General features: G+C 39.0%; 1 protein-coding gene across 1 annotated transcript in view; it reads right to left on the bottom strand.

Moving 5' to 3' along the window:
• Nucleotides 1-218: 218 nt before the first annotated feature.
• Nucleotides 219-17153, bottom strand: part of LOC108778487 (uncharacterized) — a 68622-nt gene continuing 51687 nt past the window's right edge. Inside the window, exons 3-9 of the mRNA XM_018545695.1 lie at nt 15179-15321; nt 12371-12591; nt 11569-11795; nt 10557-10883; nt 4461-10296; nt 3422-3713; nt 219-3284 (exon numbers count right to left, since the gene is read on the bottom strand). Of these exons, the coding sequence (XP_018401197.1) occupies nt 1727-3284; nt 3422-3713; nt 4461-10296; nt 10557-10883; nt 11569-11795; nt 12371-12591; nt 15179-15321 (8604 nt within the window). The 3' untranslated portion in view covers nt 219-1726. The remainder of the gene's footprint in view (nt 3285-3421; nt 3714-4460; nt 10297-10556; nt 10884-11568; nt 11796-12370; nt 12592-15178; nt 15322-17153) is intronic.

Genomic DNA, 17153 nt, shown 5'->3' with positions numbered 1-17153 from the left:
TTCCACATCGATTCATTACGCGTTTCCCTCAACGCCTTCTCGACAGAGCCTTCACTTTGGTTCATATCACGTAATGAGACACTATTCACAGGAACAGTTACACCTCGATTACTTGAAGCTACGATATTCTTTTCTTGCAACATCGAAAGAGAACAGAAAAAGAGAGAAAGAACAAACTCGACAAAGTTCTCTACATATTTATACATATATATCGCGCGCCGGGATAAAAAATTTTTGGAATGAATATCAGCGCCCGACGTACGTTTTCATTAATTAGAATTATCAATAACGAAATGTTAGATAAACTTATACTCCCACGCAACCTATACCGTTCTCACGATCTTTTATAAGTTACAAGTTTTAGAGTAAATCCATAGTAAAATTTGCAGACATTCATACGTTTCACGGTAGCACACGGAGATACGATATAAATAAATCTATCATTCTCATCTGAAACAAAGTGAAGCGTTTTTGTACTAAAGTGCAGCGATATATATATAATATTATACTTTTTTAATGAATTATCTACGCAATGTACAATCGTGGATTTTTACATGCACCATGACAAGGTATGGTCGGGCCGTACAACAGACAGCTGTGATCCGTAGAACATGTTATTGCCACTCTACATCTTTTTCTTTCTTTTTTTCTAATCCCCCACTTTATACGCCTCGTGCGCTTGAATCAGGCGTTATCGTCTTTATTCAAAAACTCCGCGTTCTTCGTGGATCGTCTAAGAGCAGAGTGCCGAGAATTTATAGCGACAATTTCCTCTCTATATAAAGTTAGAATTATACAGATACTGGTAAGCATTACACGAAAGGCAAAGACGGATGCGACTCCCAAAGAGACCACATGTCCTTGTTACTATCCTAATATTTTTTTTCGGAAAGAGAACTCTATTATTATTTGTCTATTCAGTCTGACCACACCATGTTACAACGTGGAACAGCTTTGCCATGATAGACATACTATAAATTGAATTATATAAATTCAGGCTCTCTTTACTCTGCGAGGGTTCTATTAACGATCGTTATGGTTTCGCTGGCTTCTTTTACCTTAACACTTTGTTCACTCGTCGCTTATTCCTTGCCACAAAAACGACTTGACTAGATTGTATCGCTAAAACGGTCCTTAACGATTTAAAATCTAAGTCTGTCATACATAAATGATCTGTACCTTACAATCTAATATCGTAATTAACACCTAATGGTAGAAGGATGATCTACTGTTATCGACGAGAACTATTTAGTAGTAAATCGTATATTTATTATACTTCCGTCCTTTCTCTCCCTCTCTTTCTCTCTTCTTTCATGCATTCATTCATATATATATATTAATAAGCACGCATATCGACGTGAAGTAGATCCACTGTTAATTTAAATTCATGAATATTTCTTTTGCTCGCACTTAAGCCTACCTGCTTTCTGCAAGTGTTAGTGCAGCCATCGAATGTTCCAAATATTATAAATGTGACAGATTCACGGAACTTGCGTCTAAGCGCGTTTTTTATAATATTTACAATGCCATCGTCACGGATCTTTCGATCCGCGAATAAAATTGTTCGCTGTCTGAATCATGTTTTTTATAGCGAGAAGTGTCAAATTCTCGACCAGTTTCGATCGCGCTAAAACGTCCGTATCGTCGTCGCATCTGAAACCACCGACGATGATACGCTAATGATGTAACACGTTGCGATACTCGCGCGAGCGTTCGATCGCTAGGACTACCTCTTCTTGCCGGGCTGCTTCGATGGCAACCGCTTCTTCAGCTTGTGATCCGTCGATTTGATCATTGTTGTCACCGTCGTCTTCTTTTTCGGTCGCTCCGGCGAACCGTTGCAGCACGCACAGTTCTTCTTTACTTGACAACGCAGACTGGACCTTCTGGCGCGACAATCTGTCGACTCCATCACAATATTACTCGCTTCGTCTTCCGATGCTTCCGATGTTTTATCGGTTGATATTATCATTGACTCTGTCATCGCTATCGATTCAACCTTGGGAATTCGTTTAGGAAGCGCTGTCGCTACCGCTATCGTTGATTTGTGATCGGTGCGATTTAAGATCACTCTTGCAGCATTCACCTGCAGTTTGTCTTTCTTTTTCATGTAGGTACAATGCCGATCGGCTGACAAGGATTTTAACGTTTGTACACTATCTTCCAGGCCATTGCTCAACGCGACGTTATCTTCTAACTGGCTACTGATAGACTCGCTAATGCTGGAGTCTTCATCGTCGGTGCTAGATCTTGTGCGCTCGGACATTGGGCTTTCCCATGCCATGTAGTCCATACGCATTTTGGACGATGATACGCGCTTTTTGTTGGTATATGTGTACTTATTGTGCGTGGACAGCAACGGCCCGGCCGCAACTAACGGTGATAATGGTGATGGTATAGTATGATGGTCTGCAGTATTACTGCTCAAGAGAGTCAAGCTTTCATCACCTGAACTTACTGCTGAAGTGTTGTTAACGTTAATGCTGGGCGGCAACGATTCCGAATCCAAGTCAATGTCCAGTTTCATGTTAAATGGTATACTGGACACACTACTGGGTGTTCCTTCTTTCGAGCCGATCCTCGAGGTCAGTTTTACGCGATGACTCATATCTTTTGACGAATCGTTTTCCAAAGAGCCAAGATTCGCAGGTGATAGCCTAGAGATATCTGAGTTGCTATTCGATGCTTCATCCTGACTTAGATTGTCCAGAGTCAATCGCATATGTTTCGCCGGAATGTCTAAATGCATACCCTCTTTTTCTCGCTTTCCTCTCTTTGATGAATTTAAAGTTCTCGCGCGTTGACTCGTGTTTCTTTTGCGTTCGTTCATCTTAAAATCGTTTGTTGGACTGGCGTCCCTACTGCCGCTAGATGAGTCCAGAGACCGGAAGTACGAGCTGTTGTACGGTTTCATGCTCAGAGACTGACTGCAGGATGCATCCTGCGAGGAATGGTCAAACGACGGAGAATGATTCGTGTCGAATAACAGGTCTGCTTCGGGAAATAGCTCGCTAGTGCTAGGTTCGTCAACTCCCAAATCTTCGCACTCCTCCGATAAGGTCTTTTGTACCTTGAGTTCGGAGTATGGAGTCTTTCTCTCTGTCCTTTGCTGTTCGCGGTCCAATCTAAGATTCTGCGATTTTAAATTCTTGTTGGAATATGAAGTATCTAAAGTGTGATTCATGAAGTACTTTTTCATGTTTGACTGATAGATCTGTCCAGCTGCCATTTCGATGCCTTGGCCTTTGTTGATAATTTGCAGTACGCTCTCGGAGTTGTCATCCCTAAAATTGATCATGGCCAGTCGAATTATCTTTCTTAAAAATTTTAAGATTTAATAAGGGATTTGACTTTATATAATATTTCAATAAATAGATAAAAATAATTTTTATAATATGCTCGATATAATTCAAGTCATTACCTGGAATATGTTTTCAATGGCTCGTTGCTTAGTACGTTCATCGGCGTAGGAACGTATCTCCATGGCGTATCCGGCGATATCTTTCCTTCCGATTCCCATGCTTCTTGCAAACGTGCGTTTTCGTACAGCAGCCCATTCCCAACTTTACAAGATCCATCAATTGTCTCGGTAGATTGCTGCACAGATGATTCTTGGCTATCTGAACTGCTCGGTCCACCGGTTACCAGGAACTGCGATGTGCTATCGATAACGCTCGATTGCTTGTTTGTGGAAGTGATACAAGATATAGACTCTATAAAAATAATACACAGGAAGAATTAATTATACATATATAATGTCTAATGCCGAGAGTCTATTACAAGCTATTTACAATATGAGCTATTCTAATACAAATACATTGCTCATACAATATTGTTTGTCAAAGAGTCATGTTTCTGTAAATTATAATACAGTTATGCAATCTATAGATAATTTGAAAAAGAGACACCCCTATAGTACTTGTAAAAATATTAAATAAAAATTTGTTTATTCGTATATCAATATTTTTCTTATTTAAGCAAACGTAATAAAACGAATTATTATATAACATAATAATTTATATATCATGTTATGAAAAAATAAAGACACAACTAATAAAGATTTAAAATGTGTAAAAAAAATAATAAAAATAATATCTTTTTAATAACTCTCTCTCTCTCTCTCTCTCTCTCTAGAGAAAATATATCTTAAACTCATGATATTTAACTCTGTTTTTATTCAACTATTTTTAATCAATCATAATAAATACATAAATAATTAAAATAATTTTGTATATTAAAAACAATAATTAGGAATTATTCCAATGCATATTACATCAAACAGCAATTAATAATATGTTAATATATCATATAAAATTGTGCTAATGTAGCAATTCATAAATAAAATAACATTTCCACAATTTTTTTGTCAGACAAGTTCTTACCAATTTTCGTATTATTCTGTAACGATGTGGCAATGCTCGTAGAAATCAAAGTTCTCGGCGATATGTTTTCTTGTATGCCGGTAGCGTTGTCGAATTTTCTTTTTACCGTTTTTGGTGAAATAATTTTGGTACCAGATGTTATCTCGGTAGACGCTTCCTTCGTATCCTTCTGCTGTTGCTGATTCGCGTCGTTCAGCATGACGTTCATATCAGTCTGCTGGGTAAAGGCAAGTGTAATGGCATCCGCTTGTAAAGATACTGACTTCTCGGTGTGTATTCCGTCCTGAGATTTCTTTTCCGGCGAATGAGAAACCGTAGCAGCTGGCGTAATACAGACCACGGCGTTTTCCGCTTTCAAGTTAGATAATTTATGTATGTTCGAGTTGAAGAATCTCGTGCTCTGCAGCGTCGGATTGCTGGTGATAACGCCGCATATTTGTTGATTGTCTGATATTTCATTGATATTCCGAGTTCCAATCAGACTGAGAGTGGAATTGTTTTTATTCACCATAATGGCGTTTGTTGACTCTGATTCGACTGTTATCGCGTTACCAGCGACATCATTTTTCAATGTCAGCTCGTTGATCACACTCGATTTATCCGCTGTAGACACCGTCACAGTATCTACCTCTCCAGCAAATTGCGTACTTCCGGTTTGCGATATTACCACAGGTGTGCTCTGAACGTTTTGCGCACCAGTTACTGTCTGATTGTTGTTCGATAACGTCTGTAGAGTAGGTTGCATCTTCATCTGTTTGACGGTTTGCGATTGTGGAACATGAAGTTTGTTCTGATTGAGAATGGACTGCAACAGTAGAGCGTTTGAAACTGTAGTGCCACCGGCCGAGCGTACAGTCGGCATAGTCAACAACTTAGACCCGGATACTATAGTAAGTTGATGCTGGGTGCCCTTCATTATCGGTAACACGATACTGGTAGGCACCAGTACTTTGCCTGTAACTGAGGCAAGCGCCTCGCTAACACTTACCGAACCGGACTGCAGCGTTTCTTGAACAATTAACGCACGCGGTTGGCCTGAGTTTGGCTCCGTAAAAATGAGATTACGCCGTTTCACGTTTAGTTCGATGTCATCATTCGTCAAATTGCGCACTTCTACGTTCGCTTCCGCGCTCATCGATGGCTCCTCTGGTGCAGAGAAACCAGCTGGACTGTCCTGCACATGTACAATACCACTAGACGAATCCTCGCTGCCCATAGTCCTACCAAGATCGTCTGTAGTAGGACTAAGTTCAGAAGTTTGCTGTCCAATTGGCTTGGCTTTACTGGAGCTTGATTTCTTCCTCTTTGACGATTGATTCGGATTAGTTGGCGGATTGGATCTTCTGCGGGGCGCCGGTTTGTTGTTAAGATCCGGCGAGTTTCTCAACTGTTCCGCGTACTCATCGAGAATCGCATAGATTCTTTGGGCAGTCTGCTCATCTTCTTGCGGTTTCTGTTGCGGTTTCGGTATAGGTGATGCCTTAGATGTATTGGTGGTGCTATTCTTGATTACTTTGGGTGTTGATTTCTTCACATTAGTTTTGACGACGGTGGTCCCAGCTGCGGTGGATGGCGATGTAGATGGTGTTTTGCCGGCCGACGATATCGGTGCTGGTGCTGGTGTCACGCATGGGCTCGAGGAACTCTGAGATGTGACGCTTAGCGCCGGCGACGCCGCTGGTTGACAATAGCTAGTGACTACAACTGGTGTCGTGGAATTGGTCGCTACTTTGGCGGTGCCACTGTTCGGATTCACATAGGCCAAGACCTTTTGCGGGTATACAGAATCCGGTTGAAATGTCACAGTATTGCCGTTGCTAGCAAATGGCTCGCTATTCGTGCTGGATTGCGTTGGCATCATTAGTTGTTGCGCCAGAGAACTAACGGATATCTGTTGCTGCTGTTTGCTTGCCTGAGTCTGTTGCGTGGTGGTCTGCGTCTGCACAGCTGTTGTAGTCGCGCTATTCGAGACCGACTGATGAGAATGAGGTTGGATACTTCTTTCCTTTACTTGCTCCAGCACACTCTCGAATTCCCGTAACTGTTCTAGAGTTGTCGAGCTCACCTGATTATTTACTTCAATTGGAGAACCGATTAGATCTGTTCTCACAGTTTGCTGTTGCTGTTGCTGCTGCTGCTGTTGCTGCTGCTGCTGTTGCTGCTGTTGTTGTTGCTGTTGTTGTAATCTCGGTGTCAAAACAGCCTGGATAGTTCCCGAGAGATTTGGTGATCTAACCGAACCACGAATGATGTTCAGCTTCACTACGGGAGTTCTGCCACTTGGTACCGAATTGCCGTGCGATATGATCGTTGGTGGAAGGATATTCAGTTGACTCGGATTATTGCTGGCTATCACTTTGTGCGTGTATATAACACCGGTATTCGAAGTGGCGTTCTGTACGAGTTGCGTGAGCGTTTGATTCGTGGTTTGATTCGAAGCGACGGAGGTGTTCGTTGGACCATTATTACCGGAATTTGGTACAATATTAACTATCTGCCTACCGGATGGCAGTTGCAGATTCGGAATGATCGATTGCACGTTGACGTTTCCGGTATTCGCTTGCTGTTGCTGATGCTGTTGATTATTTGGCACTGATGTCTGTACCGCTTTCGACAGATTCGTCGTTGTCTTCTGCACGGATGTTGTCGTCGTTTGTTGAACGCCACCAAGTGATGTGTCTGTCGCAGCATTGGCAACCCCACTTGCAGTCGCGTCGGTTGACAGAGTATACATAGAAGTTTTACGAAAGGCCTGTTGGAACTTGGGCAGACCAGCATTCTGACTTGTTTGCGAAGTATTCTTTACGGGACTAGTACCGGTCAGTCGATCATAAGTGTTTCTATTGGACGATGCACCGCCTGTCACATCTGCACCGCGTTGCGTCGTTTGTCGCGTGAAGTTTGCGCCGCTACTGTCCTCCAAATTCTGAAGACTTAAAAGGTTTCTCTGATTGGGGCCAATTTGATTAGGATTACGAGATGAGAGATGATAACTGCCATCGGGTTTGCAGATAACTTTTAATGATTCAGACGTTGTAATTAATCCGCCCGAAGACATCGTAGTCGTCGCAGTAGTCATTGTGGCTGTAATCACGCCTGCACTCGCGGGCGAGGAAGGTGACTTTTTTGGTGATTGGTTATTCTGTTGATTACTCGCACGACGGATATGCGTTATCGTTCTCACCGGACTTGACGATTCAGTAGCAGCAATGTCAATTTGATGGACCATTGAGACATTGTTAGCAACCATCGTCGTCGGGATCGTCGAACCCATAGTCGTCGGTGATGCGGCATCTAATGGCTGATTGCCCTCCTCGCCGATGATATCAGGCATTCCAAGGTTTGATGATGATCTCAATGGTGGTGTCTGGCCTGCTGGACTCATGCCGACACCGCTGTCATGGCCGCCTGTTGAAGACGGGGTACCCGGCAGCTGTATACTGCTGTTGCCACCGCCACTACTGCTTTGGTTGCTTGCTACACTTGGAGTACGCGTCGGCCGCGGAGGCGTACTGCCACTGACGCTAATGATCGTTGATGTGCTTGTAGCAGAACTTGGACTCTGCGGTACGCTACTTCTGGAGAGCTGGACAATATTCACCGTGGAATGCTGCCGCGGCGGTACCATCATATCCAACGAATTCAAACCAGGCACATTTTTAGCCAATATATCGGAATCCCTAGCCTTCTCAAGAATATCATACTTGCTCTTACCCAAGTTGGACTTAACGCCGAAATGACGACGATTGTCGCGACGTCCATCGATTATCACGGGGCAGCTCTTTTCGTTGGCGTTATTCTTGCCATTTGCAGCACGCTGGTTCTTTTTCTTCTGATACGTTATTACACTCTTATTATTTGACGAGAACGGCATCGTCTTCTGTATGTTCATCAATTCACTGGTAATATCACCACTACTCAACCGCTGCTGAGGTTTTTTGCCGTGACTTGCTAATTTAAGATCTGCCTCGTCCGTACGTGTCAATACAATCTTTGGGTTTAGATTTAGTGTGCTTAACAAGGGCGCAAATTTTGTAATATTGTTGGTTACTTGTTGCTCGACATCCGTTCGGTTGCCGTTGTTAGTATCTTTGTTCTTATTTAATATATTCTTCTGCAGAATCTGCGAAATCCTTGTCGGTTTTTTCGAGCTTTGCGGCCTGAACATCCTAAGAGTTTTAAGCACAGCTGGATCGCTTCGCCTTTCAGTAATAATGAATGGTGCCGCAGCGGTATACGCTGATCCTTTGATCGTTTCGCGCTTGTTTTCGTCCATGTCGGCAGAAAAGAGAGTGATGATGTCATTGCTGCTAACGTCAGAACCACTGGCATCCTCGTGCGTGTTCGAATGTCGCACTTCATCATTTACTAACATGTGAAAATGTGAGACGGAGTCGACGCTGAGTTTCGATGTCTTTGAATGTTTCTTACTGGGCTCCTTGCTGCTAGATTTGTTGGATTTCTTTTTGTTTTCTAACCGACAACCGTCACTACCTAAGCTATCAGTCTGACTGTCCTGTGTATTGCTATCGCTATCTGATACTGAGCTGATCCTATTCCTAAAATGCTTTGGTTTACGTTCAACGCTGTCATATTCACTTTCGGATGATTCCAATCGGTGGATTTTCCGCGCTCGTGCGGTACGTCGCGATACTCGCAACATACTACTGTCAGAGTCCGTGGTAGTATCATCTAAACTGCGACGCACCGACGATCGTTTATAACCTGCTGCCGGCTGAAAGCTACCAAATTGCTCAGAACTATCGGATGGTAGGTCAACCCACTGCTCATAGCCTTTTTCAATGCCGAAGAAGACATCTTTAGTATCGTCTTCCGATGGCCAATCTTTAAACTGTGAGTAATCGATATTGAGATATTTAAGTTCTTTATTCGTATTACGCATTTCTTCAGCGTTTTCGAGATATCGCTCACATAAATTCTTCAACTCCTTCCAGTCCAGCACCCAATTGAGCATGTGATAACGCGGACTACTCAGAACTACGGCTAGATCGTCGCATAGTTGCGGTGACAGACCCAATTTTTCCCCGTCGAGAATTTGGCTAGGTACAGACTTTTCGTCGTAATTTGCCGAGCCTGTCACAGGCTCGCTTTTGATCAAGATCGACGTGTCTAACGTTCTCTCTACGTTCTCGCCTGGTCTCGTGCTTACTTCGCCCAATTGTGATTTATCGTCGTTCAGTTGGTTACTGCCAGAGAATTCGTCACCATTGAAACAAAGCTTGCCGAGCATCTCGGACGAAGATTCACGCTTTAATTGTAACGTACAATTGCCGCTGGTCGACGTTGTTGGTATTGTTATGTCAGACGATCTCATATCGGGAGTCTTTGTCGTCAACAGGCTCTTTAACAACTTATCAGTCTGTTCAAATGTTTTCGTTACGTGATCATTTTGAAAATCTACGTCTTTTGCGATGACCAAATTTTGATCTACTGGCTGCGCTTCCGAAATTGTCGTACTTAGTAAAGGCGTCGAGGATGTTTCCGTGACGTTATCATTTTCTATTGACTCGGATTTTATTTCAACTTCAATGCCTGATATAGGAAGATGATCATTTTCTATAATCATTTCCTTGGGTTCCTCCTTGATTTTAATCTCTTCTTGTAAACCGCCATCTTCCTTCGCCTTTCCACACGCCACCGCCAATTCTTTTATTCTGTCATAGCAGGTTCTAGTAGGATGTAAGGAGAATGCTGTCAAAACGCATTCTCTTGCGATGCCAATACTGCTGTCTACTACGTCCGCCAATTTAAGGAATTGCGTGCTCAGACGCTTGGCGGTCTCGCGCACCTTGTCCTTGTCCGATTTCGCCTTCTGACTCTCCAGCTCGTTCATATCTGTTGTTAACGCTCTGATGTACAGTTCAATTACCAATGGTTTTATACTCTCGCCAAACTGCAATTAAAAAGAAATCCAAGAAAAATAATATTTATTTAATTAAAAAAGAATTATTCAATTTTTCCTCTGAATACAATAAAAAATCTGATTTTTTTGGCATTTTATTAACTTTTAATATATTTAACTTTTATTGATAATTCTATTCGTATACAATACAATTTTTTACTAATATTTTTGGCAAAATGAAAAAACCATATATGCAAATATTTTTTAATATTTTTCAAATATTAAATTTGTCAGATTAAATCTTTACTTACATGTTTTGCAAGTACTGCACAGAAGATATAAATATGTTGAGCACTTTCCGCGGGTTCAATTAATTTTCTAATCATGCCAGGTAAAGTCAGCGAAACGTCCTTCAATTTTGCGTGCAATAGCGCCCAAGAGTTTAAAATCTGTTCCAAAATATTTGCACCGGTTTCCGATACCGGTCGAACCATCCCGGCAGTAACGAGATACTGCGCGACCAATTCCGCGGCCTTTATCGAATTTCTCCAAACACGCGCCGTTCCATACTTCGTTGGCTTCTCACCGCTAAGCCTTTGGACCAATTCAAGCCCGTCGTTGAGGTCCATTAATTTTAACTGTAACAAAGCGCAGTTATGAATTCCAGCACGGCAATATTCGCACAGAACGCAAAATAGGCTTTTCTTCAAAGAAACGAATCGACCTTCTAGATGCATTTACTATAATTCTACTTTCTCACGATTCCAATCGTTTGAAAAATATATTTTTAAATTTTCTGAATATATTCTCGTACTTTTGCAGATCTTGGCAAATTAAGCAAGTGGGTCAATATGTTTCATAGCACAGTAATTTGACATTTTCGATGATGCTTTCTTGGAATACTAGATGTGTCATAATTTCACTTCTCCAAACTAGATAAATTAGTTCAACTCGAGAATAATTCTTTTTTGTGTAAACGATCGTGCATTGAACTGCACTAAATTAAATATTGTGTATACATATATTGATTGTTCTATAATTTACATTTACACTATTTAAAATTATTATATAGATATATTACAAATTAACTCAATATTTTCTTAAAATAGTAAAGGGAATAAAAAAATAGATATGATATTCTCGATCAAAGTAGAAAAACTACTATGAGAGTTTCATTTTCTTCCTAAAAAATTATCTCAGATGATTAGTCTCGTCATCAAGGATATCGGTTGAAATTTGAAGATTCATATATATTTATACTTCAGCAATTTTTGACAATCGAATAAACATCCCTTGCAATAATCTGACATTTTCGACACTTACTTGAGCGAAAATATCTTGCGTGCGTTTCAATTTGTACAAGAGGACGATGTACACGTCGATCATGTAGTGGACGTGATGAGACTCCGAGAGCGACCGCAGCTGATCGCTTCGTCTGAGGGAGCGCACGCACGCAGCGGCAAGGTTCACCGCTATGTCCTCGCAGCGGTCCTCACAGAGTATCTTCAGTCTCATCGTCAGCAGCTCGCCTTTCTCCGAACAGCAGAATTCTGGAAGCATATTTTCCTGTGGTTGCTATTCAACAACGCCGCAACTATTTATAGGATGCGAGAAAACTATATATCGTTGATGAATTCATTTACTAATTAAATTTAATTATTAAAAAACTTATTCAGGCACCACAAATTATTCTCGATCAGAATTAAAATAAAATCAAAAGCTGAAATAAACATCATGAATGTAGAAGACAAAAGTTTTTCGAATAATATTGGTACAAATGATGATATAAATGACACTTTTATTGTAATTTATAATACTCTATAAATTTTCATATACAGCGATTAAAAGACAGCTAAATAAATTAAGATCAGTTCTCAGATTAGTTGTGGTTTTTAATAAATTCTACCATAATGATCGTGCTACATTTCTACTTTAGTAACGCCTAGTTAAGTTAAGAGTTAGACAGGTGCGCGCAAATATACTTGTTCAAACAACCTACTTTTTCAAGATTGGGCACAAGGATATTATAAGATGATACATGATCTTACTTTTTATTCATATTTAAAACGGGATTAAAACCATAAACCATTATATATTGAAATGATGATAATTCGTTTCTTTTTACCCTCCTCATGTTCGTAATCATCCGATTGGCCGTTAAGTATGCTGTCGAGGATGGGATGCTTCCATGGATTGTTCACCAAATCCAGCAAAGCGGTACACCTGGGTGCAACGGGATGTTGCACCAGCTGAGACGCACACCTCCGCAGCGTTACGTGAAGGTGCGTTTTGGTGACGGGTGGCAATTTCGGCCACTCCCCGCGCAATACCAATGTCAATGTATGTCTGTACAAAGAAGAACAACAGTATGAGTGAGCCGCAATGTGAAAAAACGGGCTGTAGGACGTGTTTGCGCGGACTTGTTTTCGTATTTGCTTCTCAACATTTTGCGATCTACGTCGGCAGTGCCTATCGCGAAGCTGAATGTTAAAATAAGAAGAGAAGAGAAAGACAGGGAGATATCTGCAGCGTGGAAAATCAGAATTCTTGTATAGGTTTAACTTAACCAATATTTTAGTTCTAAGCAAATTGTTATCTTTCTTTTTTTTTTTAATTAATTATTTTTAAACCAATAATATTATATATTATATAATTAAATTTATATTAGAAGAAGAAGAGTGAATATTGGATGAAAAGTAGAGTTAATTTAGATCTTGTTAGTTCGTAATAATCTGTTGCTTCATCTTAGTATTAGCGATCATAAAATCATGAACAAAAAACTCGTTGGAAATTAAATTAAAAGTCGGACTTCTTGATTACTTATTCGCGTCTAATTCACCCACAAGATTTAAACTACTTATTCACGTCTAATTCACCCCCAAGATTTAATTCATCCACCAACAACAATGCTGAACGGCTCCCTAATCAGACCTCCATTACGGAAGACTGGAAACTTCACGAAGAATAATGTTCTCGCGCATCCCTTTTGGACTATCCTGTACCCGTAGGGTGCCTCGGTTGTATACCCGTCACGTTAACGTGAATTTGCGTCGCATTGCTATTCAAAATTCCGGGATCGTTTGTATGACGGTGCTACATACGTGCAGATTCATTACTCAGTGCAGTCTGCTTCTCTCTCCACTTCTCTATCTCTCTCACGCTTTTTCTCTCTCCCATCACGTTCATCTGCCGTAGAACGACGCTGTTACATCGAAACTCGTTTCACGCTACCTTTGTGTCGAAAAAGCTCGAGCCGGTAATACAAAAAAAGTCGCCTGTGTATATGCCGTGCGTTAAATGGGTCATATACGGACGCGAATAGATCTCATAATGCAATAATAATGAACATAATTAAGTGGTATAAATATAACTTGGCGGTTTCGACATTATACATTCAATTATTTAAATACTTAAATAAGATAATGATATAGCAATGTAAACTAAATGGATAATGTTAAAAAAATTCTCATTCACTCCAAACTCATTATTTCTAAAAGAAGCATTTAAAAAATTACATGCAATAAAAATGTGTATTTTCAGCTTACAAAAATAGACTATTGGTTTGTTGAATGAGTTCAACTGTTATCACCCTTTTTCTAATTAAAATACGAACTTTTACACAATTACAATATTTCGTTATTAAAAATCAAAGATCATAAGATAAATATCACATGGTACCATTTTTCAATGATGTAATTTGATAAAAAATAATCATAATTACTATTTATAAATAAATAAAAATAATTATAATCAATATTCATAATATCAATAGTGTAATTATCAGACATCTATAAAAATAGACGACTGATGTTTTTAAACTATTATTGGAATGAATTTGCTTATCTTCTCTTCACAGTTGGAAAAAATATGTTAAATTTAATATAAATCGCATGTCCCAAATGGTCCACTCAAATTTTTGTGTTAATTTAACATAATATGAGTATGTTGAATAGTAACACGGATACTATGTTTATATTTCAACAAAAATGTAATCTTGAATAAAATTTGAAGAGAGTTATGTGTACAATCAACATAATTATTATGACAAAATTAACATATAACAAATGTTCTCTAAAAAGATGATTCGCCTAACAACAACAACTGCCCATTTCTGTTATAGAGTTTGGCCCCTTGTGACCAACAAGAGATGTGATCTGCCGCGGTGTTTTATCCCGGCCCCTACCCCCTACTGGACTCGTCAGTAAGGCATTATAGTGAGAGCCTACCTTAGACGCCTGGGGGAGTTTTTAAGATCGAGGTTCTATATGAAGGGATTTCGCGTGTCTCGAATACTTGCAAGAATAGGCGCGAGTCTCGTTGGACCTCTGGTGGCGGGTCGCCACAATAGTAAAATCAACACCCTTATTCTATAAATTTTAACATATTTACTAAATACGTGCAAATTGTGTTACTTTAACATATTTTTTTAAATCGTTTCAATAACTTTATATTTCACATTCATTGTATTCATTTAACATAAGAGACATATGTATGTTAAATTTACATCTAAATGTGTACCTTACTTAACACAAAAACTGTAACCAGCAGATTTTTTCACAAAAATACACAAATTTTCCAACTGTATCTCAAGAATGCAATTGTAGATCATCATTACGATATATCCTTAATGTTGGTCTTTACAAAAATAGGCTACTGTGTTGTTGAATAAGTTCGACTTAACGCTCTTTTTACAATTAAAAAATAAACATTTGCATAATTATTTTACATAAAAAAATTTCATATTGAAAAAAGTCATAATATAGAGATCACATGGTCTATCTTTTTTCAACAATGTAGCGACAATAAACGATCATAGTCATGCAACGATGTATCCTCTCGCCCGTACGTGTCTTTGCGAAACGAGTTCTCCGTTAATCGAGGGTCGCATAATCACAGATGCAACAACAGCAATCGACGAACGACGTGTACCCACCTGTGAGCCCATTCTATGAGAGACTGGATGGCCTCGGGCGGTGCCGCAGGAATATAATTGGTGACATGCTCCCAAGCTGACAGAAGCGCACACACCTTGTCGCCGTACTTCTTTTTGTTGTCATTCAGTGTTGCTTCGAGCCCCTGCGAAGCAAAGAAATCGTTGGTTCGATTAAGAAGAACAGAAAAATCGGAGAATGAAGGGATGTTGAGGGATACTAATCGTCACGTCACGTGGGATACAACGATTCATCCTGATAAATAGCATTTTTCGTATTGTATCGAATCCTTCGATATACTCTACTTGTCAATTGTCTTGTATACAGTTAAGGGGTATATTCCCTATCTCGCCTAATTACAAATCGTATTTATCTGCAAATATATATTTGCTATTTCCGTTGGCGGTAAACAACCAATATTACTTTACTTTAAGTAACTCTAATTAATTAACTCAATGTGTTTGTCTGTTTCTATATCTTATGTATCTTCCAGCTTCCTATACCCAGCTTCGCTTTCAATCCGTCTATCTTTCATTTCCACCCATTTCCAACATCACAAACATTTCCGCACATTTAATAAATTAGATTTGTAGAACTAAAATGTAAAATATACACTTTTGCCTCTCTAAAGATTTATATTTGTTTTCACTGAAGAGGTATTAAAATATATTAAGTACATTAGTATTACATATTGCAGTACTAATATCATTAATTTAAGATTAAAGGCAATATTTATATATTTAATATTGAATTCTAAAATAAAATTAAAAACAGTAGACTTATCCATAATTAATTGACATTGATAAATCGATCGTATCGAGAGATCAAGAAATGTAACAGAAGATAAAGAAATAAATCCAAAAGAGGTAGACATGTGAAAAAGATTATCAACAGAAAAAGAAAAGTTTTCACTAACGAAGAAAAAACAAAATATTGAAAACCATGACCTGGTAAAACGTTCCTTGAAGAACAATGTTTTTTAACACTCGAACATCAGCATATTCAACAATTTTATGTCGACGATATGACGTGTATTGCGTAAAAAATACGTTATTGTCGCGTGTGAGGAAATAGCTTTTCGATTATGCAATTTCTTGGAACACGCTGCTTTTGTGAGAAGAAGATTATCTTTATTGCAAAGTAATATAAGTTCGAAACTAAAATGCCTAGTTTCATAATAAAAATTTATTTTATAATTCATAAAGATGTTTAAGCGACACAAACAAGGAGAAGAGAGAGAAGAAAAAGTTATTTCAATAATAATTATTCTACAAATTATCTAAAAGAAAAATTTGATTCTCAAAAATACGAAATTAAGCTTCAATACTTGAACAGGAGAAGGATTGTAGAAGAGCTTAACTATGCCATATGTTCCCAAGAACGTCCCATAAGAACCGACAACGTTGGTTTCGAGACTCGAAGGAGTTTCCATTTTGAATGGGTTAAAAGGGACCCTACTGCATCTGTGCGCTTGTTTCTTTCAGTAGAAAGCGCGGCCGCACATAACAAGCGTAATGACATTTATCCAGGGGACTTTGAAGCGACATTCCCTTGGCAAACAATGTTTACCAAGGACCACGTAGTTCCGCGGAGGATTGATAACGCGGTTAAAGCTGTGTGGAGTTATTCGGGAATCGTATTATTCAAAGCAATTACCTGCGCGCGCTAAGGTTTGTGCAAGACGAAAAAAGACACAAAATAAAACTCATTTCCTTCATCGAGGATTTTACATGAGATTCGATTCATATATTTCGCTTCGAAATTTTTCGTTGACCAATTCACAGTTTCAGAAAGAAAAAACTATTTTCTTAATTACAAATAGCAACAAATAAATTAGTTTATATTATTTTTATAATAATTACTATTTTTATTATAATTTATTATTATTATAAAAATAATAAGACAATAAAAAAATTATTTTATAATTTTAATATTATTCATAACTAATGTAATATTATTCATATAATAACTAAATAA

Source organism: Cyphomyrmex costatus, unplaced genomic scaffold (assembly GCF_001594065.2).
Source record: "Cyphomyrmex costatus isolate MS0001 unplaced genomic scaffold, Ccosl1.0 scaffold5, whole genome shotgun sequence".
In the NCBI taxonomy this organism is placed as follows: Eukaryota; Metazoa; Arthropoda; class Insecta; order Hymenoptera; family Formicidae; genus Cyphomyrmex; species Cyphomyrmex costatus.
This window is presented reverse-complemented; position numbering and strand designations above follow the sequence as displayed.